Raw genomic sequence first — 25,254 nt, 5'->3', positions numbered from 1 at the left:
AGATTTCTGTACATTGATACTGTATCCTGACTTTGCTGAATTCGTTTATTAGTTCTAGTAGTTTCTGGGTGGAGTCTTTTGGGTTTTCTCTCTATAGTATCATGGCATCTGTTAATAGTGAGTTTTACTCCTTCCTTACCAATTTGGATGCCTTTTATTTCTTGATGTTGTCTAATTTCTGTGGCTAGGACTTCCAGTACTATACTTAATAAAAGTGGTTAGAGTGGACATCCTTGTTTTGTTCCTGATCTTAGGGGAAAAGCTCTCAGTTTTTCACCATTGAGTATGATGTCAGGAATGAGTTTTCATATAAGGCCTTTATTATGTTGAGGTTTGTTCCCTCTAGACCTACTTTGCAGAGGGTTTTTATCATTAATAGATGTTGTACTTTGTCAAATGCTTTTTCTGCATCTATTTAAATGATACGGTTTTAATCCTTTCTCTTACTGATGCAGTTTTATATAGTTTTTAAAAAATCCTTTATCTTCTAAATTCTAAACCTGAATTTAAAGTTATTTATATACTACCACTATATAAAGTGGTATATATAAAGTATATAAAGTTATTTATATACTACCACTATATATACCATTATATACTGTGTTACAGGATTTTGGTTTTGTCTATATATTTTCTTATGCTTTATTTTGCTGTCTAGTTTTCATTCATTTTGACTTGAAGGACTCCCTTTAGCAGTTCTAGTAAGGCAGGTGTATTGGTGATAAACATTCTCATTTTTTATCTTGGAAGGTCTTTATTTCTCCATCATTCTTGAAGTAGTTTTCCAGATCTAGTATTCAAGGCTGCTTTTTTTTCTTCTTCTTCTTCTTGCACTTTGAATATATCAACCCACACTCTTCTATCACAAAATGTTTCTGCTGAGAAATCCACTGATAATCTATGGGAGTTTCCATATACATGATGAGTAGCTTTTCTGTTGCTGCTGTCAAGATTATTTCTTTGTGTTTGGCCATTTGATTATGATATATCTCAATATGGGTCTCTTTGGGTTCACCTTCATTGGAATATTTGGAGGTTCTTGAATGTATATGTTCATTTACTTACTCAAATTTGGGAAGTTTTCAGCCCTATTTTCTCTCTCTTCTCTTTCTGAGACTTCCATAATGCTTATATTGGTCTGCTTAATGGTATTCTATAAATCCTTTAGGCATTCTTTTTGTTCTTCTGGCTTGATAATTTTCATATTACCTATCTTCAAGTTTGCTGATTCTTTCTACTGATTGTCTTCTGTTGATCCCTCCTTCTAATAAAATTTTTCAATTCAGCATTTTCCTCCAAAATATCTTTTTGGTTCTTTTTTGTAGGTGCTCTTTATTGATATTCTGATTTCATTCATTCATCATTTTCCTGATTTTATTTAGTTGTCTGTGTACTCTTATAGTGCATTGAGCTTCTTTAAGACAATTGTTCTGAACTGTCAAATAATTCACAGATATCCATTTCTTTAGGGTCAGTTTTTGAAGGTGCTTTTTATTCCTCAATTGGGCCATATTTCACTATTTCTTTGTGTTTCTTGTTATATCTTGTTTTGAATTTAGCATTACAGCCTTCTCTTATGAACTGGCTTTGTATAGGGGAAGACCTTCACCAATCAGTCCAGGTAGAGATCATGGGGGCTTCTCAAACCTTTAATGAGGATGTGTCTTTTTTGGGCTTGTGTGTATAATTTCCTAATTAGAGAGGTTTCTGGTTTATCAGTGGCTTGTCTTCTGCTCCCTCTACTGTCTGCCGGCAGCACTGCAAGTTTTTGGTGCTTCAACAAACCACTGAGCTCTTTTGTTCTCTGCCCTCAGGTGTCCATGTTTCCTTCAGTACTTTAGATTCTGTCTTACCTGAGTCAGTCTCTTGGGGATCCCCCTGAAAAGGAGGAACACTGAATGTACATTCTGCTTTTCTATTTCCCTCTCATGAAAGAAGATGCAAGTTGGGCTTTCCACCTGAATATGAGCTGTGACAATTTGGGGGAAGAGATGACACAATTGAAATGAAATGAGATGGCTGTGGCTATTCTGGACTTTCAGCTTGCCTGGGATACTATGATTTCCTAAATAATTTCTGGGGTTTTCATGAAGGTTTTTTGGAACATATCCTGTTGTTACATATGGGCTACCTATTCTGACATCTTGCTGATGTCACTCTCCATTGATTATTTTATGGAGTATTTTCCCATTGTTTTTCTCCTAATCTAACTATACTGTTATGTTTGAAGTAAGTATATTGAAATAGCATATAGTTAGGTCATGTTTTTAATCCACTCTGCCAATTTGTGCATTTGAAGTGGTGTATTTAGACTGTTTATATATTTTTTATTTTATTATGTTAATCACCATACATTACATCATTAATTTTTGATGTAGTGTTCCATGATTCATTGTTTGCACATAACACCCAGTGCTCCATTCCATACATGACCTCTTTAATACCTATCACCAGGCTAACCCACCTTCCCACCCCCCTCCCCTCTAGAACCCTGTTTGTTTCTCAGAGTCCATAGTCTCTCATGGTTTGTCTCCCCCTCCGATTTATATTTAATGGAATCATTGATATTGTTAGGGCTTCTGTCCTCCCACACACACTCTTTTCCCCTGCATTTTTATGGATTTCTTCAATTATTTAATACTTCCCTATCATGTGTCAATAATGTTTTTTAGTGTATCTTTTTGTATATTTTTTAATGGTTGCTTTACTTGTCACAGGCTTCTTGTGTCATCATTACTACTATTTTGAGGTAACTATAAAAACCTTGCTCCCTTTACCTCACTTTATCCTCTCTCATTTGTAATTGACTTACATATTTCCTCTAGGATATTTTTGTTAGGTATAGGATTCTGGATTGCCAGTTGTTTTATTTCAGCATTTGAAACAGATCAGATTTTCTTCTGGCATCCATGGTTTCTGATGAGAAATCCACTGTCATCCAATTGGTTTTGCACTATTTGTACTGCATCATTTGTCTTGTTGCTTTCATGATTTTTTACTTGGTGTTTAGTGTTCAGAAGTTTGACTATGATGTGTCTTGTAGATTACTCGTTCATTCAGCTTCTGGAATCTATAGGATTAGACATGTCTATTGCCAAATTTAGGAAGTTTTCAGCTATTATTTTTTATGTAATTTTTCAGCCTTGTTATCTTTCTTCTTTCCTTCCTCACTGGACTTGCAGTGACCCAAGAAGAGGGAAATGTGTGGCTCCTCATTACTGCTGGGTGGTGTTTGGAATTATGGTTCCCCACATGATCTCCTCTAAAACTATAGGTGATGGGTTTCATTACCAACCAGCAGGGTTAAAAGTTCCCTATTCAGCTTTTGCTCAATGTCAGAAACTGATGCTCTCCACTTAGCCTCTGCTGGAGTGGGTTGTTGTGGGCCATAGATTTTTCTGTGGTTAGAGAGATTATTTTCTAACAGTTTTCTATCTTGATAGGTCCCCTTATCTCATCCTTTGGCTAGAGAGTGCTAGCGTTTGTTGGGCTTTTTTTATTGTTTTATCTGTGCCCATTGGCAGTTCCAAGTTGCCAGCTACTTCAGCTCCAAGTCTGGGATATATGAAGCAAAAAGAAAACCTAACAAACTCACTATCATGTCATTTCTTGGGTGTTGGGGGGCCCTAGACAGCTTCACTTCTCTCCACCTTTTCCAGTCATCTTATGTTTGTTTAATATATAATACCCAGGGCTTTGAGTAGTACTTAGTGGAAAAAATAGGAAAAAGTATATCTGTTCTATATTTCATAAGAGGAGCTCTTTATATAATCTTTTAAATATCTTTATCTGTTGTTATGTCTCTATTTTCATTCTTAATATTAGAGCATGAAGTCAGTTGCTATAGGAAGTAGTGATATTTCTGGTACTGCCAAGAGCACAATTATAGGAAAGTGTAAAAATTCAATAAAATCTTTTGTTGATGAATTGATGAAGTCATAAATCACATCCCACTTACCCAGTAATAATAATTTCTGGATATGTTTGTGTTCCAAGGTTCCAAGCTCCTCCACTGATTGGCCACTCCTAAATAGATTATTCAGGAAGAATTTATGAGTTTTATTTTTTAAATTTAAATAAACATTTTAAATGAAAACATTTTAAAATAATGGCAAAAGATTCACTTAAAGGCAATAGCTGTAAAGTAACAAAGGATGAAGTGTGCAGCTATCTTTTAATTCTTTCATTGAACAAACAATTCCAAATGCACAATTCCATCTCCTTTAAAAATATAAACTTTAACAAATATTACCATTTACATAAAAAGTACTTAAAAAGTATTTTAATCATACAAATACAGTGTTGCTACATTTGCCGCATAGTCTGTGTACCACCAAACTATCATAGTTCTGTTTAACACAGAATACTATGTAAATTGTGCCCCCTTGAGTTGTCCATTCCAACAGCCTTGTGCAAATAGAAATCATAAAGAGGGAGTCTATCACTATTGTAAGTATTTGAATCCTGTAGTTAAATACAACAAAATGGAATTTAGAAAGTTGTTTAACAAATGACTGTTGTGTCTTGTTAACCACTGAATAACAATTAACTGAAAAGAGTTGACTCTTGGATCTTGTAAAACATAATCCTTCATCTAAAATAGTTAAAAACTACATTTTATGGTTCAAATATATATTTAGTATATAAATATATATGATAGGTAACTATATCTCAGTATATAAGTATATACTAAGTATATAAGAAATTTATACTCTTGCAGGCTTAAAGCTATGTAGCATTTAGGAAATTTAAATTTCACAAGTTATGTCTTTTATAGACAACAGCTTATGGCTGCAAAAGAATTTAGTTCAAGTCTTCTTATATGGAAGGTCAAAAAGAACAGGAAATAGCATGATCATATAATATGAATATAAAGAAAACTTATTTTTAATTGTTACTTTTACCTTATTACTGTATCCTTGTTTTTTATGCTTGACTCCTATAGAGTAGAGTACTAGAATCAGATCTGGTGGGCAATCAGCAAAGTATGCTGTGCATGTAACTGGTGACTCATGAATGTCCATGGGATATGGATTTTCAAAGATTGGAAAACTAACAGGTGAAGACAATATATTAGTGTTATTTTGCAAAGATAAAAAATGAAATCACTTTTATAAAACAAATCCTAAAAACTTCTAAATATTACATATTTCACTTAAGTATCATAAAACTAGGATCACATGAACAAGAATGCTCTTTTAAGATTATCTGCAAAATGTAATATGAATACTGGTAGAATTTTACTTGAATAAATTAACTGTCTTTTCTGTAATTCCAAAATTTCACAGTGATACCACCTTGCTAATATGGCTAGAATGAATTATGTTAAAATGAAAATGTATTCGTCAAGTTGACTTATTAGTGAATGTATTAAAGCATATCAATTAGGTGTTTTATCTATCTACAGTTTCATGTAAATATATAATATAAATGTTAAAATATCTTAGTAATTTTGACATGTGTTTCCTAGTGAGGTAATACATACACAAGTGTTTCTGATCTTTTGCAGGAATAATTGAAAGATGAGTTTGCTATGTAGGTGTGTGTATGATTATATATGTTTAAGATCATTTCCAAAGTAAACTTAACTAGAGAACATAGTGGGAATACAGACTTCTTATGGATATAGTAAATTTCATATCCTCAAGCCTACCATAATTTTAAAAATGGGTATCAGTATAGAACCACATTAAGAATTCTTATAGCCATAATATACCATGCACTTCTTATGTACCAGATGTAACAGGAACTGTAGTAGAAGGCATTGAGTATTAGTCTATGCTGCATATGTTCTAGGTCTGTATGTTCATGTTACAAGGTCATGGGGGCTAGTAAAAATAATTTTCCCCCATATCATTAGGAACTTAGTTAAAAACTTAGTCTAATCTCTGGAGAGTATGATATGTGTGTGTATTAGCAAGAATTTTTCTTCCCTCCGATCTGAAATACTGCAGATTTCTATCCCAGATAAGAATAGTGGTATATGCAAAATCAGGTGGAAAGGAGCAAGTTGAATTTAATAAATGACATATCTGATAAAGGGTTAGTATCCAAAATATATAAAGAAATTATACGACTCAACACCCCAAAAGTGAATAATCCAATTAAAAGATGGGCTGAAGATATGAATAGACATTTTTCCGAATAAGACATTCAGATGGCCAACAGGCACATGGAAAAATGCTCAACATCAGTTATTATCAGGGAAATACAAATCAAAACTACAATGACCTATCACCTGTCAGAATGGCTAAAATCAACAACACAAGAAACAACAGGTGTTGGTGAGGATGCAGAGAAAGGGGAATGAGTGTCTTACACTGTTGCTAGGAATGCAAACTGGTGTAGCCATGCTGGAAACAGTATGAAGATTCCTCAAAAAGTTAAAAACAGAGTTATCCTATGATCCAGCAATGCACTGCTAGGTATTTACTCAAAGAATACAAAAATACTAATTTAAAGGGACACATGCACCCCAGTATTTATAGCAGCATTTTCTACAACAGCCTAACTATGGATGCAGCCCAAGTGTCCACCAACTTTTGAATGGACAAAGAGGATATAGTATATATACACAATGGAATATTAGCCATAAAAAAAGAATGAAATCTTGCCATTTGCAATGACATGGATGGAGCTACAGAATATAATGCTAAGAGAAATAAGTCAGTCAGAGAAAGACAAATACTATATGATTTCACTCATATGTAAGAATTTAAGAAACAAAACAAATGAGCATAGGTAAAAAAAGAGCAAACTAAGAGACTGTTAACTATAGAGAACTGATGGTTATCAGAGAGAAGGTGGGTAGGGGAATGGATTAAATAGGTGACAGAGATAAAGGAGTACAGTTGTGATGAGCACTGTGCATTGTATGGAAGTGCTGAATCACTATATTATACATCTGAAACTAATATTATACTGTATGTAAACTAATTGGAATTTAAATAAAAACTTGAAAAGTATAAAGTACTACCTGGACCCAGAAATAAATTAGAGAGATAGCAAGTAGGTTAAAATAGATGGATTGGCTGTTCTCTGTTTCAGAGTAGAAATCAAACACTTCTGAGATTGATGAATTAGAAGTAAAATACATGCGTCACCTTAATGACCACATCTATAACTTGGGATTTGATAATAGCAAGAGGTTACAATGACAGACTCCTGACAAGGTGAACAATATCATGAAAATGGGGAAAATTACTTTAGTATATTGGCAAAGAGTAAATAAAAAGATAGTTAAGTAAAAAATAACAAAATATGTTATAAGAATTTAGATATGGAGATGTAAGCAAAGATATAAATCTAAGAAATCAAGAAGAAAAATTTGTAAGCCCTAATGCTTATTTTTATATAAACAATTAAATGGAAAAAAGGAGGGAAGGGAAGAAGAGTTAAATTACTCTGAAAAGGAGTATAAAGCTGCAATATAATAACATGAAACGTGGTTAAAGGTAACTGAAAGGAAAGAGAATATGTTAAATTTCTTGTAATAGGCAATGATATGGGGATGTCACAAAGATTTTAAAACATAGTGTTGCTGAAGGTGAAATAAAAAGTAGCAAAAGGTTATTTCACATACTTATATAAACTAATGAAAAGCATAAGAATAAATGTATATACTGAAAACACTGAGTATTAAAGGTATAGTGGGCCTTGAAAGATATTAGCCAATTAGATAAGGTATAAGACACCAAGAAATGTGGCACAGAAAGAAGAGTACCACTGAGATCAGAACAGTACATTTTAATAAAACCAATATTAGAACTTAGAGGAAGAGACATAAATCCATACATGTATATAAAATTTAATCAAGTTTAATGTTGATAAATAGAATAGCCAGGCAGAATCAGTGATGATGATCTTATGGCCCTAATACTATATCCCTTTCAAAATACTGAAATATGTGCTGCAAATGAGCATAAAGTACTTTGGCTCTGACATTTTTTGGTAAAGATTTACTTATTTATTTGAGACAGAGAGAGCATGGTGGGGAGGCGCAGAGGGAGAGGGAGAATCTCCAGTAGACTTCCCGCTGAGTGAAGAGCCCAATGCAGGGCTCAATTCCATAACCTTGAGATCATGAGCTGAGTTGAAATCAAGAGTCAGACACTTAACCAACTGAGCCACCCAGGTGCCCCTGTCTCTGACATTTTTAAATGACATAGAAAGTAGAACTCCCAGGCTGTAAGTCATTAAACAGAAATTTACTGAGAACCTACTCCATGTGCAGACAAAGCTCCTCCTTCATGATACCTATACTGTCTAGTAGAGAATCTTTAAAGCAATAATAAACAAATGGAAAATTTTATCTGTGTCAGAGCTATGAAGGAGAGAAGGGAAGTATGCAAGTCTGTAATAGGATATTTGACCAAATATTATAGGTAATGAAAAAAAATTTTAATGAGGAATGATATCTGAGTTGTTTCTTACAGATAAGATGTTAATAAGAAAAAGGAAGGGAAAATTAATACATGCAGAGAAGAGAGAACGTACAAAACTTCTGCATGTATAAGGGCTTAGAGAAGATCAGTAGGTCTAGAGTATAGAAGGAGGGAAAATCAGAGTCAGGAAGAAGACAGAAGAATAGGAGGATCCTGAGCTCACTTTGTCCCACAGACAAGATAACTACATCTGTGCAACTAACTCTGAAAATGATCTAAAGACTGGCAGAACAAACTTTCCTTAGTCAATTACAGAGAAGAGCCACACTGAAAAAGATAAGAGGGGCAGAGATGTAGTTGGGAACCAGATCCCTGGTAAGACTAAACACAAATGAGAGGGATACCAAGTATGGGGAAGCAAGAAGATTAGACCCCACACCAGGCATCCCAGGCACTGGGGATCTGCACTGAGAAGACGAGTCTCCATTTACACAGGGCTTTAAAAACCAATGGGGCTTAACTCCAAGAAAGACAGAGGGAGATAGGAAACTGAGTCCCTGCCCTTAAAGATCCAGCATAATAAAAAACCCCAACTGAGACACAGCACAGAAGCAGCTGTTTGAAAATTTACTAATCTCAAAACGTGCAATGGAGGGACAGCGATCTTCAGGAGACTTCTCCAAGAACAAGTGTTGGTGGGTGCCGTTTTTCCTCGCATCCCCCAGCCTAGATAGCTGGACACTTGCAAACCAGCCCTAACACTCTCCATATATCTTGCTAGAACTGTTGCCCTACCCCATTCAACCCACCTGCAAAGCAGCTCCTGCCCCTTTACATCCTGCAATCATCCCTGGTAGGGACCAGTGCCACTCCAAAATGACTCCTACCCTGGGGAGAGGGGGAGATAACCCCACACAGCAGCATACCTACAATTCCAGCAACCAAGCCTTTTAGCGACTATGCAGAGAGAGAGCCCTGCTGGTCAGTGTATCCACAGTTATGGTAGAGATTGCAAAAACCTAGTCTAGTTTCTGGCCTCACCCATCAACAAAAGCGTCTGTGGGCCAAACAGGGAGAAAGCCCTGCCATGGGGTGTGCCTCTGCAGAGGCTAATTGTAGACAGCGAGGCTGCCTGTTGACCCCACCCACCTACAAGCCCACAGAGACCTTGGGCCCCTCAACAGCACAGGGACCAAACCCTGTCCAATGCACCCAGAGCAGGCAAAGTGGATCACTGCAGCTGACTGGGTTAAGGACAGATGCTGCTCAGTCCACCCAACCCCTAGAGATTATACCCCAGGAACATCTAGCTCTGGTGACTAGGGGAAATATCACTAAAGGGCACAACAGGACCTCTTCTTCTTCTACATAAGGCCACTATTTTGAAGACCAGGTGATATAGCTGACCTCCATAATACAGTAAAACAAACAGAGTTAGACAAAATGAGACAGAGGGATATGTCCCAAAATGAAAGAACAAAATCACAGCAAAAGATCTAAGCAAAGCTGAGATAAGCAGTATGCCTGATAAAAATGCAAAGTAATGGTTATAAAGATATTCATTGGACTTCAAAAGAGAGTGGATGAATTCAGTGAGAACTTCAACAAAGAGATAGAAAATATAAAACAGAACCAGGCAGAGATGGAAAATTCAATAATTGAAATAAAAACACATTAGAGGGGAATAAACAGATTAGGGTAGGCAGAAGAATGGATAAGTAATCTGGAAGACAGGGTATTAGAAAGCAAGCAAGCAACCAAGAATAATGAAAAATGAAAACAGGTTAAGGGAACTCAGCAACATCAAGAGTATTAACATTCATAGTATAGGGATCCCAAAAGGAGAAGAGAAAGGAGGCACAAAACTTATTTGAAGAAATAATAGCTGAAAACTTCCCTAATCTGGGGAAGGAAACAGACATCCAGATACAGGAATCACAGAGAGCCCCTAACAAGATTAACCCAAGAAGGTCCATACCAAGACATATAATAATTAAAATGCCAAAAAGTAATGGAATTTTAAAAGCAACAAGAGAAAAAAAAAGTTACATAAAGGGAAATCCCATAAGGCTATCAGCTGAGTTTCAGCAGAAACTTTGTAGGCCAGAAGAGAGTGGTATGATATATTCAAAGTGCTGAAAGGGAAAAAAAAAAAACACGTGCAACCAAGAATACTCTATCCAGCAAAGTTACCATTCAGAATAGAAGGAGAGAGAAAAAGTTTCCCAAACAAAAGTTAAAAGAGCTCATCACCACTAAACCAGCCTTATAATAAATGTTAAAGGGAATTCTTTGAGTGGAAAGAAAAGGCTTTGACTAGAAAAAATTATGAAAGGAAGAAAGTTCACGGGTAGAAGCAAACATGTAATGATTAATCACTTATAAAGCCAGTATGGAGGTTAAAACACAAAAATAGAAAATTATATCTACAAAACCAATCAAGGCATATACAAAATAAAAATGTAAATTATGACATCATATACATAAAACATGGAGACAGATTAGAAATTTAATGCTTTTAGAATGCATTTAAACTTAAATGACCATCCAGTTAATATAGACTGCCATACCCATAAGATATTATATATGAACCTAATGGTAACCACAAATCAAAAACCTACAGTAGATACACACAAAATAAATAGAAAGTAATCCAAGCATAACACTAAAGAAAGCCATTAAATCACAAGAGAAGAGAGCAAGAGAAGAAGGGGACAGAGAAGAACTACAAAAACAACTAGGAAACAATTTACTTTAAAGGGGCTAACTGCTCCAATAAAAAGACTGACATGACTAAATGGTTAAAAAACAAGGCCCATCTATATGCTGCCTACAAGAGACTCACTTCAGATCTAAAGACACATACAGACTGAGAGTGAAGGGCTGAGAAAGCATAAAGCATGAAAATGAAAGCAAAAACAAAACAAAACCAGGGGTAGCAATACTTAGACAAAAAAGACTTTAAAACAAAGACTAATGAGAGAAAAAGTCACTACATAATGATAAAGGGAACATCCAAGAAGATGATATAACAATTTTAAATATCTATGCACCCAAATTGGAGCACCCAAATACATAAAGCACATATTAACAAACATAAAGGGAAAAAAAATTAAGTCATACGATAATAATAGGGGACTTTACCACCCCACTTAAATCAATGGATAGACCATCCAGACAGAAAATCTAGAGGAAATAGTGCCTTTGAATGACACAACAGACCAAATATATACAGATATATACAGATCATTCCATCCAAAGCCAGCAGAATACACATTCTTTTCAATTGCACATGGAACATTCTCCAAGGTAGATCATGTTAGGCCATAAAACAAGTCTCAATAAATTTAAGAGGTTTAGTATCATATCGAGCAACTTTTCTAACCACAATGATATGAAAATGAAAATCAACTGCAAGAAAATCTGGAAAGAAAAAACATATGGAGGCTAAACAAAATGCTACTAACCAACCAATGGGTTCAACCAAGAAATCAAAGAGGAAATCAAAAAAATACATGGAGACAAATGAAAATAAAAACATAACAGTCCAAAATCTTTGGGACATGGGGTGCCTGGGTGGCTCAGTCAGTTAAGCGTCTGCCTTCGGCTCAGGTCATGATCCCAGAGTCCTGGGATTGAGCCCCCCGTCCAGCTCCCTGCTCAGTGGGGAGTCTGCTTCTCCCTCTGCCACTCCCCCTGCTTGTGTTCTCTTGTGCGCGCACTCTCTTTCTCTGTCAAATAAATAAATAAAATCTTTTTAAAAAATCTTTGGGACACAGCAAAAGCAGTTGTAAGAGAGAAGTTTATAACAATACAGGCCTACCTCAAGAAATAAGAAAAACCTCAAACAACCTAATCTTATAATTAAAGGAGCTAGAAAATGAAGAACAAACAAAGCTGAAAGCCAGTAGAAGAGAGGAAATAATAAAGATTAGAGAGAAATAAATAAAATAGAGACAAAAAAATCCACACACAATAGAAAAGATCAATTAAACCAGGAGCTGGTTCTTTATTTTTTTTTAAAGATTTTATTTATTTATTTGACAGAGAGAGACAGAACACAAGCAGGCGGGAGTGGCAGAGGAAGAGGGAAAAGCAGGTTCCCTGCTGAGCAGGGAGCCTGACTCGGGGCTTGACTCCAGGACCCTGGGATCATGACCTGAGCTGAAGGCAGATGCTTAACCAACTGAGCCATCCAGGTGCCCCAGAACTGGTTCTTTAAAAAAATAAACAAAACTGATAAAACTTTTAGCCAGACTCATCAAGGGAAAAAGAGGGACGACTCAAACAAAATCAGAAATGAAGAAAAAATAACAACCAACACCACAGAAATACAAAGGATTATAAGAGAATATTATGAAAAATTATATGCCAACCAATTGGACAATCTGGAAAAAAATGGATACATTTCTAGAAACATAATCCTCCACAACTGATTTAGGAAGATAGAAAATTTGAACAGACCTGTTACTAGTAATGGAATTGATTCAGTAGTCAAAAACTCCTAACAAACAAAACTCCACACTAGACAGCTTCATAGGCAAATTCTACCAAATATTTAAAGAGTTAAACCTTTTCTTAAGTGATTCTAAAAATAGAAGAGGAATGAAAATTCTAAATTCATTCTATGAGGCCAGCATTACCGTGATACCAAAAGTAGACAAAGACACTACAAAAAAAATTTATGGGCCAATATCTCTGATGAACATAGATGCAAGAATCCTTAAACAAAACATTGGCAAACCACATTCAGTAATACATTAAAAGCATGACTCACCATGATCAAGTTAAATTTATTCCAGGGATGCAAGGATGGTTGGTATTTGCAAATCAATCAATAAGATACATCACATTAACAAGAGAAAGGATAAAAACCATATCACCATCTCAATACATGCAGAAAAACATTTGACAAAATACAACATCCATTCCTCATAAAAATTCTCAACAAAGTGAGTTTAGAGGGAACATACCTCAACATAATAAAGGTCATATATAAAAAACCCATAGCTAACATCATACTCAGTGGTGAAAATCTGAGAGCTTTTACTCTAAGATCAGGAAGAAGAGAAGGGTGTCCACTCTTGCCACTTTTATTCAACATAGTACTGGAAATCCTAGCTGCAGCATTCAGACAAGAAAAAGAAAACACATCCAAATTGGTAAGGGAGAAGTAAAACTGTCATTATTTGCAGATCCATGAGACTATATATAGAAAACCCTAAAGACCCCATCAAAAAACTACTAGAATGGATAAATGAATTCAGTAAAGTTGTGGGATAAATAATATACAAAAATCTGTTGCATTTCTATACACTAATAATGAAGAAGCAGAAAGAGAAATTTAAAAACAATCCTACTTACAATTGTACCAAAAAGAATAAAATACCTAGGAATAAACTGAACCAAGGTGATGAAAGACTTGTACTCTGAAAACTATAAAACATGATAAAAGAAAGATGACACAAACAAATGGAGATATTCCATGCTCATAGATTGAAAGAATATCATTAAAATGTCCATACTACCCAAAGCAATCTTCACATTTAACTCAATCTCTATTAAAATACCAACAGCATTTTTCACAAAATTAGAAGAAAGAATCCTAAAATTTGTATGGAACCACAAAAGACCCCAAATAGCCAAAGCAATCCTTTTTTAAAGATTTATTTATTTATATTGAAGAGAGAGAGAGACTGGTGGGGAGGGGCAGAGGGAGAGAGAGAATATCAAGCAGACTCCCTGCTGAGCATGGAACCCCATGTGGGGCTCAATTCCCCAACCCTGAGATCACAATCTGAGCTGAAACCAAGAGTCAGATGCTTAAGTGACTGTGCCATCCAGGGATGCACCCAAAGCAATCTTGAGAAAGAAGAACAAAGCTGGAGGTATCTCATCAATTCCAGATTTCATGATATACTACAAAGCTGTAATAATCAAAACAATATCGTACTAGCAAAAACAAAACAAAACAAAACAAAACAAAACAAAACAAAAAAACTCAGACACATAACCTAGTCCAACAGAACAGATAGAATGCCCAGAAATAAACCCATGCTTATGTGGTCAATTAATCTACAACAAAGGACGCAAGAATATGCAATGGGAAAAAGATAGTCTCTTCAAAAATGGTGCTATGAAAACTGGACAGCTACATGTAAAAGAGTGAAATTAGACCACTTTCTTACACCATACACACAAAGAAACTCAAATTAAAGACCTAAATGCAAAACCTGGAACCATAAAACCTCTGGAAGAAAACATAGGCAGTAATTTCTTTGACATCTGCTGTAGAAACAGTTTTCTAGATATATCTCCTCCAGCGAGGGAAACAAAAGCAAGAATAAACTACTGGGACTACACCAAAATAAAAAGTTTTTGTGACAGTGAAGGAAACAATCAACAAAATGACAAGGCAACTTACTGAATGGGAGGAGATATTTGCAAATGATATATCTGATAAAAGGCTAATATCCAAAATACTTAAATAACTTACACAAATTAACATCAAAGAACCCCCACAAATAATCTGATTAAAAATGGGCAGAGGACTTGACTAGACCTTTTTCCAAAGAAGACCTACAAATAGCCAATAGACACATGATAAGATGCCCAACATCACAAATCATTAGGGAAATGCAGATCAAAACTACAATTAGATGTCACCTTACACTTGTCAGAATGACTAGAATAAAAAAGAAAAGAAATAACAAGTGTTGGCAAGGATGTGGAGGAAAAGAGACCCTAGTGCACTATTGGTGGGAATGTAAATTGGTGCAGCTACCATAGAAAACAGTATGGAGGTTTTCCAAAGAATTAAAAATAGAAATACCATATGATCAGGTAGTCCTACTACTGGGTATTTACCAAGATATATGCACCCTATGTTTATTGCAGCATTATTTCCAATAGCCAAGATATAGAAGCAACCTATATCTATCTATCGATCTATCTATCTACCAAATATTATTCAGCCATAAAAACTAATGAGATATTGCCATTTGTGATGACATGGATGGGACTGGAGGGTATTATCCTAAGTAAAATAAGTCAGACAGACAAATACCATATAATTTCACTTACATGTGGGATCTAACAAACAAAACAAGCAAAGAAACAAAAATACTAAACTCATTAATACAGAGAACAAGTTGGTGATTGCCAAAGGGGAAACAATGGGCTAGGTAGTTATATCTGTTTTATCACTTTAGGGGATTAAGAGCTATAAACTTTCAGTTATGAAATATGTAAGTCATGGGGATGAAAAGTACAGCACAGGGAACATAGTGAATAATACTGAAATAATACTGTAATGCAACAGATGGTAATTACACTTAATTGTGGTGAGCACTGAGTAATGTATAGAATTGTTGAATCAATATGTTGTACACCTGAAACTAATATAACATTGTGTTAAATATACTTCAATTAAAAAAGGAATAAAGTGAGGGAAAATCAGTTTCATGCCTATCATCATTTACAATGAAAATGTGTAGCAAGAAGACAGTGTTAATCAATTTCATCTACTTTTACTGTCCATGTAATGGAGGTGAGATCACCACTCTAATAGCAATATTTTATATTTGTTACCATTGCCTACAACATAACAAGGAAGAAAAGAAAGTGAAAGAAGGCCTCCATCTTCTCTACCCTCCAGATCCTGCTCTTCTGTATTATTGCTACAATAGTTCAGTAATATTTTTATCATGTACCATTTTCCTTTAGTCAATAGTCTAGCAGATGGCCATATAGTACACTGTACAAATTTTCATAACAATTGTGTTTGCTTAGGTTAACAGCAGAAACGTGATCCATTTTATGTGTCCTGAGTCTCCAAATACATCTTTCCAAACATCAGGTGTTGCCTTTAAAATAAGTTACAATTTTGTGTTTCCTAAACTCTCCTGGTTTAGTTTTCATTATTGAATCAATTACATTTCTACAATTCTAGCATAACAATATTCCACACAAAGAATATTTATCATCTAACATATACTTCCAGTTATCTATAACGTCTTCCTGTATTTTAATTGTAATGAATAGAGTATAAAAATAGTGTTAATCTGTAAATGAACAACTTACTTGCTTTGTGTCAGATCAACTACAATGAGATCTTTTTCCAGAAGTACTACAACAGCATAAGGTTCTTGAAATTCTACAAGTAAAAAATAGAAAGTGGAAGTTTTCATATTTCATATTTTATAAAAGCACCAAATTTTCATTTCCTTTATTTCCTTACAAATGTTATTTAAATGATTTCAGAAGACCAAAATATGAGCCAACGTAAGAAGTAACAAAGAGCACTTTGAAAAATACTGTTGTGTTTCTCAGACTTAATGTTTAAGATCATTATAGGGAATATGAAAATGAAAAGTTGAGTAGGCATAGAGTTAAACATTTCTCAATAATCATGAGGTGGTGATAGCAGATTATTTGAAGAGAGTCTGTCACCTCTGTCTCACAAACAATTATCTTATTCTTCCATAACCTTCCATTTTAGATCTGATTTTATAGGTACAAGGAGATGTTCTAAGGAAATAGTAGTTCTGCCTTCCTGAGCTGTGATACATTTTCACCTCCCTATGAGAGCAACACTCCTTATACCAAAAAATTTAATTTCAATTCAATATGATTTAACATGTACTTAAAGATATGTCCCTAAGCGTATATACCTCAAAAAGGCAAGGAATCTGAGGCTAGTCTAGGATTTTCAAATTCCTAAACTTTAACCGCCCCCCTCCTCCTTTCAATATGTTCTAGCAACTATTCTCAGAACAAAGGATATATGGAAAATAAAATTGACAAGGTCCTTATTCTCATGGAGTTTACATCCCAGGGATGTATACAAACCATGAAGAACTAAACAAATAAGATAAATTCACAGAATAATGTGAGCTATGAAAAGAATTCTTTTCAAAGGTAATAGTATAAGAAATGACTTGTGGTTGGTGGGAGAGCACTGATTTAGCTATTGTGGTCAGGGAAGACACTGCTTTCCATCTATAATAGGGAATAACAAAGGGAAGGCACAGTTAAAGTGTTCTCAATTTAAGGAAAAAGTATTTACAAAAACATCTTACATACATGATATTTGATTCTCAGCTAGAACAGGTATTACTATTTTTCATTTCATAGAGAAAACTGAAGTCCAAAGAGATTATGAGATTGGCACAAATTTACAAAGCTAGTTAACTGAAAAAGCTGGAACTTTACCTTCTGATTCTAAATTCTCATTTGTTTTCATTATTCCAGCAGTTTCTACTAGCTACCTTAAGTAAAGCTCAACAATCACTTAGTGGGAATTTTATTCAGAGTATTCAAGTCTTAGGTGGGAAACTGGAAAAGATGGCCTTCATAGTCCTTCACAAGCCTTTATAGTCTTGAGAAGCTGTAGAACCTATCATATTTATAAGTCACATGCTACAAGAGAAAAACTAGAAACAGAAACCCCAAAACTGAGGAGTATACCCTTGTTTGGCATGTCTATGTGACAGTATGCAGTCTTCATACTGTTTGCCACCTAATCTGTTCTCAAATTGAGGCTTCCTCCACTTTTCCCTGATCGCTTAGAGCTGTTTTAAGTTTTCAACATTATTTCAGTACTTCTGAATTTAGGATTTTTAGGGTTTGGGGTTTGTTTGTTTGTTTGTTTGTTTTTTGGTTTAGTTTTCAGTTGAAGGAACACTGGAGTTCTATACTATTACATTTTTTCTTTGTCTTCTCTCCAGGGCAATCATTGATTGGGAAGCAACTGCTACAAAAATAAAATAGCTGAGACACTGGCATGAATAAGCAAAATTCATAATCATTTTAGGTAGTTATATCTATTTTATCACTTTAGGTAGGTACATCTGTTAAATTATTATTGTTTCTTTTCAAATAATAAAAACTGGTAGCAAAAATTTCACCTTTGTAGAAATACCTGGTATACTGTAGTAATCTCTGAATAAAAAGATTTCTTTAGGAGTCAGTCAGTATTAGGTTCAATTTTGTGTCTATTATTTATTAACAGTTTGATCTTAAGCAAATTCATTAACTTATTAGCTCAATTATATTAATTCAATTTCTTTATCCATTGATATGGCAAAATAATAACTACCTTAGACTATTATGAAGATTAGATGTATATGAAGATGTTTAAGGCAAAGCCTGGCACATAGTACATGCTCAATAGATGCCAACAGTATCACTTCCTCTATCAGATTGGTTTATTTTTGAGCAGGCTCAGTATTTTAACCTTAGCCCCCTACAGGTAAAAAGCTCTATAACAATTACTATTTCTCTGAAGAGAAATGCATTAGTTATGATGCTTGTAGAGGACCAGATACAGTTAAATGTAAATGTGAAATTGATGAATTCTGAGTATAGTTACTTAGTTACTCTGGGCAATACCCCCTGAGATAAGAGGTATTTGTGTTCTTTGAAAAGCAAGTTGAATTGAATTGTCAGATGTCACAAATGATTTATCAATATTAAAAACTGTTAATAAATTTATTTGTGTAACATATGCGTAAGATTTATCATCATGTGGCTGCAAAGAAGAATGAAGTTCCATATTTGCTAGTATGGAATCATACTCAAAATACACTAAGTGAAAAAAAGTGTAATATGGAATAGCACATGGAATATGTTCTCATTTGCACAAAAAAGAGATAATGTATACATAGATAAGTACACTTAGGCATATGCATAAACTTTTTGGGAAAATACATAAACTTAGAAATAGTCGCTTCTGGAAGGGCAGTAAGTTTTCATTATATACTAATGTGGATTGTAGGATCTTTTCTGTAGCTTTCATGTATATTTAGACAGAAATAGTTAATAAAATACATTTATATTTTACTGAGTAAAGTATTTCTCTTAGCTCCTGACAAATAATAATTCCATTGTCATTATCACTACTCTGAAAAACAAAGACATATATGTGGATTGGAAGTGATTAGACATAGTTACAATATATTTATAATTTACTTAATATTATTAGAAATTATCCTAACATTTCCACTGATGTGTAGAAACTTATACAGACACACACACACACATAAAAATGTGTGGTTGCAGAGATCAAACACAGTCTCTATTACTGGCACATATATTTTTCTCTAAGCTCTTTTATAGGAGGCATTTTCCTAAATTCAGCTTTTGGTCTTCTGTTTGTTCTTTGTTCCTTTATCATTCATTCTCATAACTCCAAAGAACATCTATATTCTGATAATTCATAAATAAATATTAAAGACCTTTTCTTTCTCTTTTTCTGCTGACTCTACTGACTTATAATCAGACTTATCTTCTTCTCTTTCCAAAAACTGTTATTATTGCATATGAAACCATTATTCTTTTTTAAAAAAATTTTATTTATTCATTTGAGAGAGAGAGAGAGTAAGCATGAGCAAGAGGAGGGGCAGGGGCAGAGAGAGAGAGAAGCAGGCTCCCTGCTGAGCTGGGAGCCCTGACACAGGGCTCAATCCCAGGCTGATTGAGCCACCCAGGCACCCCTGAAACCACTATTCTTAAAATATGTTCGCTTTAACTCATCTGTCATGTCACTCTCTAAACCTAACTGGTGACCAAATTCAATGGGTTTCCTCTTTCCATTCCTACAGGCAGCCCCGTATTTCAGATCTTGACCATTTTAACGAACATTGTCACAAAAGCCTCCCAGCTGGAATCTGGAATTTAAGATTTCAATGTCTGTTCAAACCCATAAACTCCTTTTTGGTAAATTTTACTAAAAGCATTGCTTTCTTTCACCTTAATATTTTCTCAAAATTCTTCTGTAGTTCCCTATTTCCAAATACCTCTAAAAGGCTTTCAGTTTTTTCTCTAAGTTGATCTCACTCTAGCAAACCTTACAAATTCTAAAACCTTTACTCAATATCCTTTTCAAATGCCAAGTCATTCTTCAAAGTCTACCTAAAGCTTATTTTTCCATGAAGTTTTGCGAGAATATTTTAGCTATTGACTATCTTACTAGCCTGTAAATTAGTATATTATTTAAACTCTGACCCATATAACTCAGCACTTAAGTGTTATATTTTTTAAACTTAAGTCATAATTATCTCCCTCATCCAACTAGATTTTATGTAATTTGACATCAGAGATCAGTTTCATACTTCATCTGTATTGTCAATAAGTCCTTGTAGTACTGAGACCATAGAAGCATCCAATAAATATTTGTTGATTAATTAACAACACAGGTAACTTGTCTGTCCCAGCAACTCTGGAAATAAAGTGCCTCATTGACTGTTATTTCATATTAATTTATCCCATCTTTAAATATGAAACTAAAGAATTTAAAGCAAATTAATACAGTTGTAATAAAACAATTTATAGATCTTCATAGTTACAAAGTGTGCTCATTTTGGCCTTCCAATAGTCATGTGGCGTTATTACTATACTCTTTCTAAAAACGATAAATCTAACTCATAAAAGTAAAATGATTTACCCAAGGTCACCCAGCTAGTGAATGACAGAGCTAAATCATAAAACCAAATACTGTGCCTCCAAGTCTAGTATTCTTTCTCTTATATATGTTCCCTCTTGAAATTGTAGTTTTATATATATATGTACATACACACATACATACTATGTTGTTTTAATCATAAACTCATATTTTGCTTTTTATGTTTCACCCGTCTCAGTTTTTAGATTACTAATATATTTCATTATTATTAGATTTCATTATACAGTTTGCACATAAGTTTAGTTTTTGTGTTTACAAAAAGTCTTTATATTCAGGATGCATCTCTCCTCCCAAAAGCCCTTCTAAATTATTCTCAAAATTGAAATAAATCACTAACCACACATCAGCAATCCTAGAATAATCAGAGGTGCTGCAGTTGCATCTGAAGCAAAGCCAGATGTGAAACAGATGCACTACCACCAGAGTTATAGATCACTGATATCAGGTAAGTGCTTTAACTTTGATTAGTTTTGGAATGGGATGGGTGGAGCTGGTCTAGGAGAGGCTATTAGGAGACCTCAGTTTCCCCAAGTGATTTCACCCTGGACCCCTATCGGACCCTCCCAGCTCAGCTTCCACCATCCTTATCAAAGTTTAAAGCACTTACCTGATATAAGAACCTGAAACTCCAGCACTGCTGTACTACATCTGTCTTACTTCCAGTTTGTCAAGTAGGTACAGTTGCAGAACCTGCTCCAGCACCTGTAGCTCACAGTGTTGTACCACAGTGGATGTCAGCTGCCAAAACTAAAAATATTTAAGCTTAATTTCATTAGGAACTTACTTCAAAAATGATTTTCAACATTAATAGTTTCATTTATTTTTTTTACTTACCATTTGGATAGGGTGTTTCACATAAAGTAAGAAATTCAACAATAGGATGATCCATTTCAAGCACTGTAATTGCTTTTCCATGCATGATGGTTAAACTTGGTCTTCTGCAAGCTTTGTCATAGGACAATCCACCAGAAAATATTATGAATGGTTCACTACATAGAAAAAAAAGTTAATGAGATTGAGAAGTCCTTTAAGATGATACAATATCATAGGACTGAGCTAATGAAAAATAAGTTTGGTAGGGATTATACACAACACAATTTGACAGCAAATATCTTTCTTAGTCCAAAATATCTCACCCAAATGACTTACTATTCTACCATTTCCCTTTTTCTGGTTGTGAATTCTTACCATTAAAATTACTAATGAATCAGTCTAAAGGTGATGAGGTGTGTTGGGGAAAAGGTAGAGAAGTTGGAGGGAAATAGAGGTACTCATTGAGTCAAAAGGACATCTCCACATGTATTAGTTGATTCCCAAAACTCTATATCACTACCATTAGAATATTAAGCTATGTAAGTTTATCTATTAACCATTTGGCATGTGGGGTCCAAAATTCCTAAGGGATAAAGGAGGCAAATTTCAATATAAAATTAAATGCAACAATAGCAAGCCCAGAGTGGTAGAACGTAACATGAAAATTCTACGTAGTGGAATATCTGTGGGAAAGGGTTATGATAAAAAGATGGAGAAAACTAAGACAAAAAATGTGATCTTCCCAATTTTACCTTGGGTCAGCCAGTTCTATTTAGCTACTAAAACTAACATCAAACTTTTTACGCCCTATTAGTTGCAAGATACAATTAGATAAATTGAGCGGGGCTGAGATGACTATAAAATATTAGAGCTGTCAGAAAGTTATGAAAGAGTGTCATAACTTTTCACTTTTCTCAAATTAATACCTGTATCCCTAGTTTATGTATATAAAAGAAAATATGTTGATGAAGTATATTTAATAAGTAAATACCAAACTGAAAGTATTCTCCAAAAATTTTTTTAAAAAGAACTAGACACTTATTTTACCAAATTCTTTGAGAACCTATGCTTCTCTAAATAATTCATTTCCATCTATTCACTAAAGAATCTACTAGTTTCTAAAAATCACTTTATAAATTTCCCTTTCTCTTTCATTTTGTACTGTACATGGTACCAAACATTACCAATGGGACATTTGCTAATCTTAGGCTGGCTATATAACAAGAACAAAAAAGAGCTTTTTAAAAAGTTTCCATTAAAACTTACATATAAAGTATCTATACTGATTTTTATTTATAATTCTGTCTTAATGTTTTAACATAAATATTTGAGTTGTAAGCTAAATAAGAAAAAATACTCTAATTTATTTTCCTTGAGTCCTATATCAGTTGATGTTAGTCTTGCTTCAGTAATTTGGCATACTAAATTACCAACCTAGTAATGGTGGTACTAAGCAGCAAGTTTTTTCCTGTAAAATAAATGCTTGTATTATTAAGATTTTTCCAGATTTAAAAGTCATTTCTAATGAAATGAGTAAGTGTTTTTGCACCTTTTTGTGTTGCTTTGTTTTACAACAAATGTCATGATTTAGAGAACATAATATCTTTTCACACATATTGAGGTTAACTATCTGCTCCAAATGTTAATAAGGTCATAAATATCTATTTTTTCCACGTAAAAGGGGGTGAAGTTAATCTCATCTCCTACTGCTAATCCAAATATAGGGTAAGAAGCAATTTACTCTCCCCTTTTTTTTGGTAAGCACATTGGAAAATATGTCCTTTCTAATATTGGAAGAAAGCAAAACCTTTTCTGCTTTTATTATGACTCCGCATCAGACACTGGGTCTAAAGTTAATTGCTGATATATATGCACTTCTTTGTAAACTATTGAATGACTGAACAAAAAGTTAATTCCTCAGGAAATGCTCAGGAAACCACTCATGAATAATTGCATTAGATACTTAATTATCACATTAAATTCTCATAAGTATAATCCTCATTTTATTAATGAGGTTAAGTAACAACTAAGCAGAAAAACCCAAAAGAAAACAGATCTGTCAGATTTCAAAGTCTATTTTCCTAAACAGTGATCTATACTGCCCGTAGCAGATGACTCTGGGATTAATGCAGGTGAACTTGTTTAGAGTCAAGCAGCTATGGAGTGGAAGGATAAAGATTCAAATCCAGACTCTAAAGTACGTTTTTCACTTCTAGTCTAATGTTTCTAAAACTGTGGAATATAACTTAAAAAATGTTCTGAAAAAAAGTTTTTTTAAAAAAGATTTTATCTATTTATTTGACAGAGAGAGAGCACAAGCAGGGGGAGAAGAAGGAGAAGCAGGCTCCCTGCTTAGGACCCTGGAGTCATGACCTGAACTGAAGGCAAACACAACCGACTGAGCCACACAGGCATCCCTGAAAAATAGTTTTTAATTTAAAATTTGATAGACACTTGCACACCATATCTCCCTTTTGAAATTTTATAATTCAGGCCATATAGCAAAGAAAGATTCTAAGAAACTATACAGTAAAGAATCCAATTTACTTTTATATAACCCAGAATTTCTTAGATCTCTCAAATATATTTGATTACAGATTCCTATTTTTCCATGAATACAGTTAATGATCAAAGGAACACAATTTGATAAATGTTATACCACACTAAACTGACTCCTTTACTACAAGTGTATCTGGGCATACTGATCAGATGGATTATTACAAAAGAAATAAATAACTATATAATTAACAGTGTCTTCATACATAAAGAAAACATCAATACAAATTAAAAATTAGTTTTTAAAGATTTTATTTGTTTATTTATTTGACAGAGAGAGCCAGAGAGCACAAGTGGGGGTAATATCAGAGGGAGAAGGAGAAGCAAGCCCCCCACTGAGCAGGAAGCCCAATACAGGACTTGATCCCAGGACCCTAATATCATGACCTAAGCTGAAGGCTTAACCAACTGAGCCACCCAGGCACCCCCAAATTAAAAATTATTGACAACAACTTGGATAAATCCTAAAGGCATTATGTTGGGTGAAAGAAGCTAGGATCAGAAGGTTACATAATATATAACTGCATTTATATGACATCTTAAAAAGGCAAAACTACAGTGATAGAGAACAGATCAATGGTTGTCAGGGGTTAGAAGTGGAGAAAAGTACGACTATAAGGAACAGCAGGAAAGAAATTTGGGGGTATGGAAATGTTCTGTATTCTTATTGTGGTGGTGATTTCAGGCATCTATACATGTGTTAAAATCCACAGTATTGTACAGCAAAAGAAAAAATATTTTACTGTATAATTTGTAAAATAAATATAGAAAAAGCATTAAAATTTTTTCTCAATGAAGGCAACAAGATTAAGCAATAAACAGTGCAACATAATATAGTACATACTAAAATAACATTTGTTGAGGGCGCCTGGGTGGCTCAGTTGGTTAAGCGACTGCCTTCAGCTCAGGTCATGATCCTGGAGTCCCAGGATCGAGTCCCGCGTCGGGCTCCCTGCTCAGCAGGGAGTCTGCTTCTCCCTCTGACCCTCCTCCCTCTCATGTGCTCTCTCATTCTCTCTCTCTCAAATAAATAAATAA

General features: G+C 34.4%; 1 protein-coding gene across 1 annotated transcript in view; it reads right to left on the bottom strand.

The window, feature by feature from the left end:
• The window catches only part of STXBP5L (syntaxin binding protein 5 like), a 432,652-nt gene that overhangs the window by 166,377 nt on the left and 241,021 nt on the right, over positions 1-25,254 (bottom strand). The window contains exons 11-14 of the mRNA XM_032406647.1: positions 21,682-21,836; positions 16,467-16,539; positions 4,905-5,052; positions 3,959-4,026 (exon numbers count right to left, since the gene is read on the bottom strand). Of these exons, the coding sequence (XP_032262538.1) occupies positions 3,959-4,026; positions 4,905-5,052; positions 16,467-16,539; positions 21,682-21,836 (444 nt within the window). The remainder of the gene's footprint in view (positions 1-3,958; positions 4,027-4,904; positions 5,053-16,466; positions 16,540-21,681; positions 21,837-25,254) is intronic.

The sequence above is a fragment of the Phoca vitulina genome, unplaced genomic scaffold, assembly GCF_004348235.1.
Source record: "Phoca vitulina isolate PV1807 unplaced genomic scaffold, GSC_HSeal_1.0 scaffold8, whole genome shotgun sequence".
Classification (NCBI taxonomy): Eukaryota; Metazoa; Chordata; class Mammalia; order Carnivora; family Phocidae; genus Phoca; species Phoca vitulina.
This window is presented reverse-complemented; position numbering and strand designations above follow the sequence as displayed.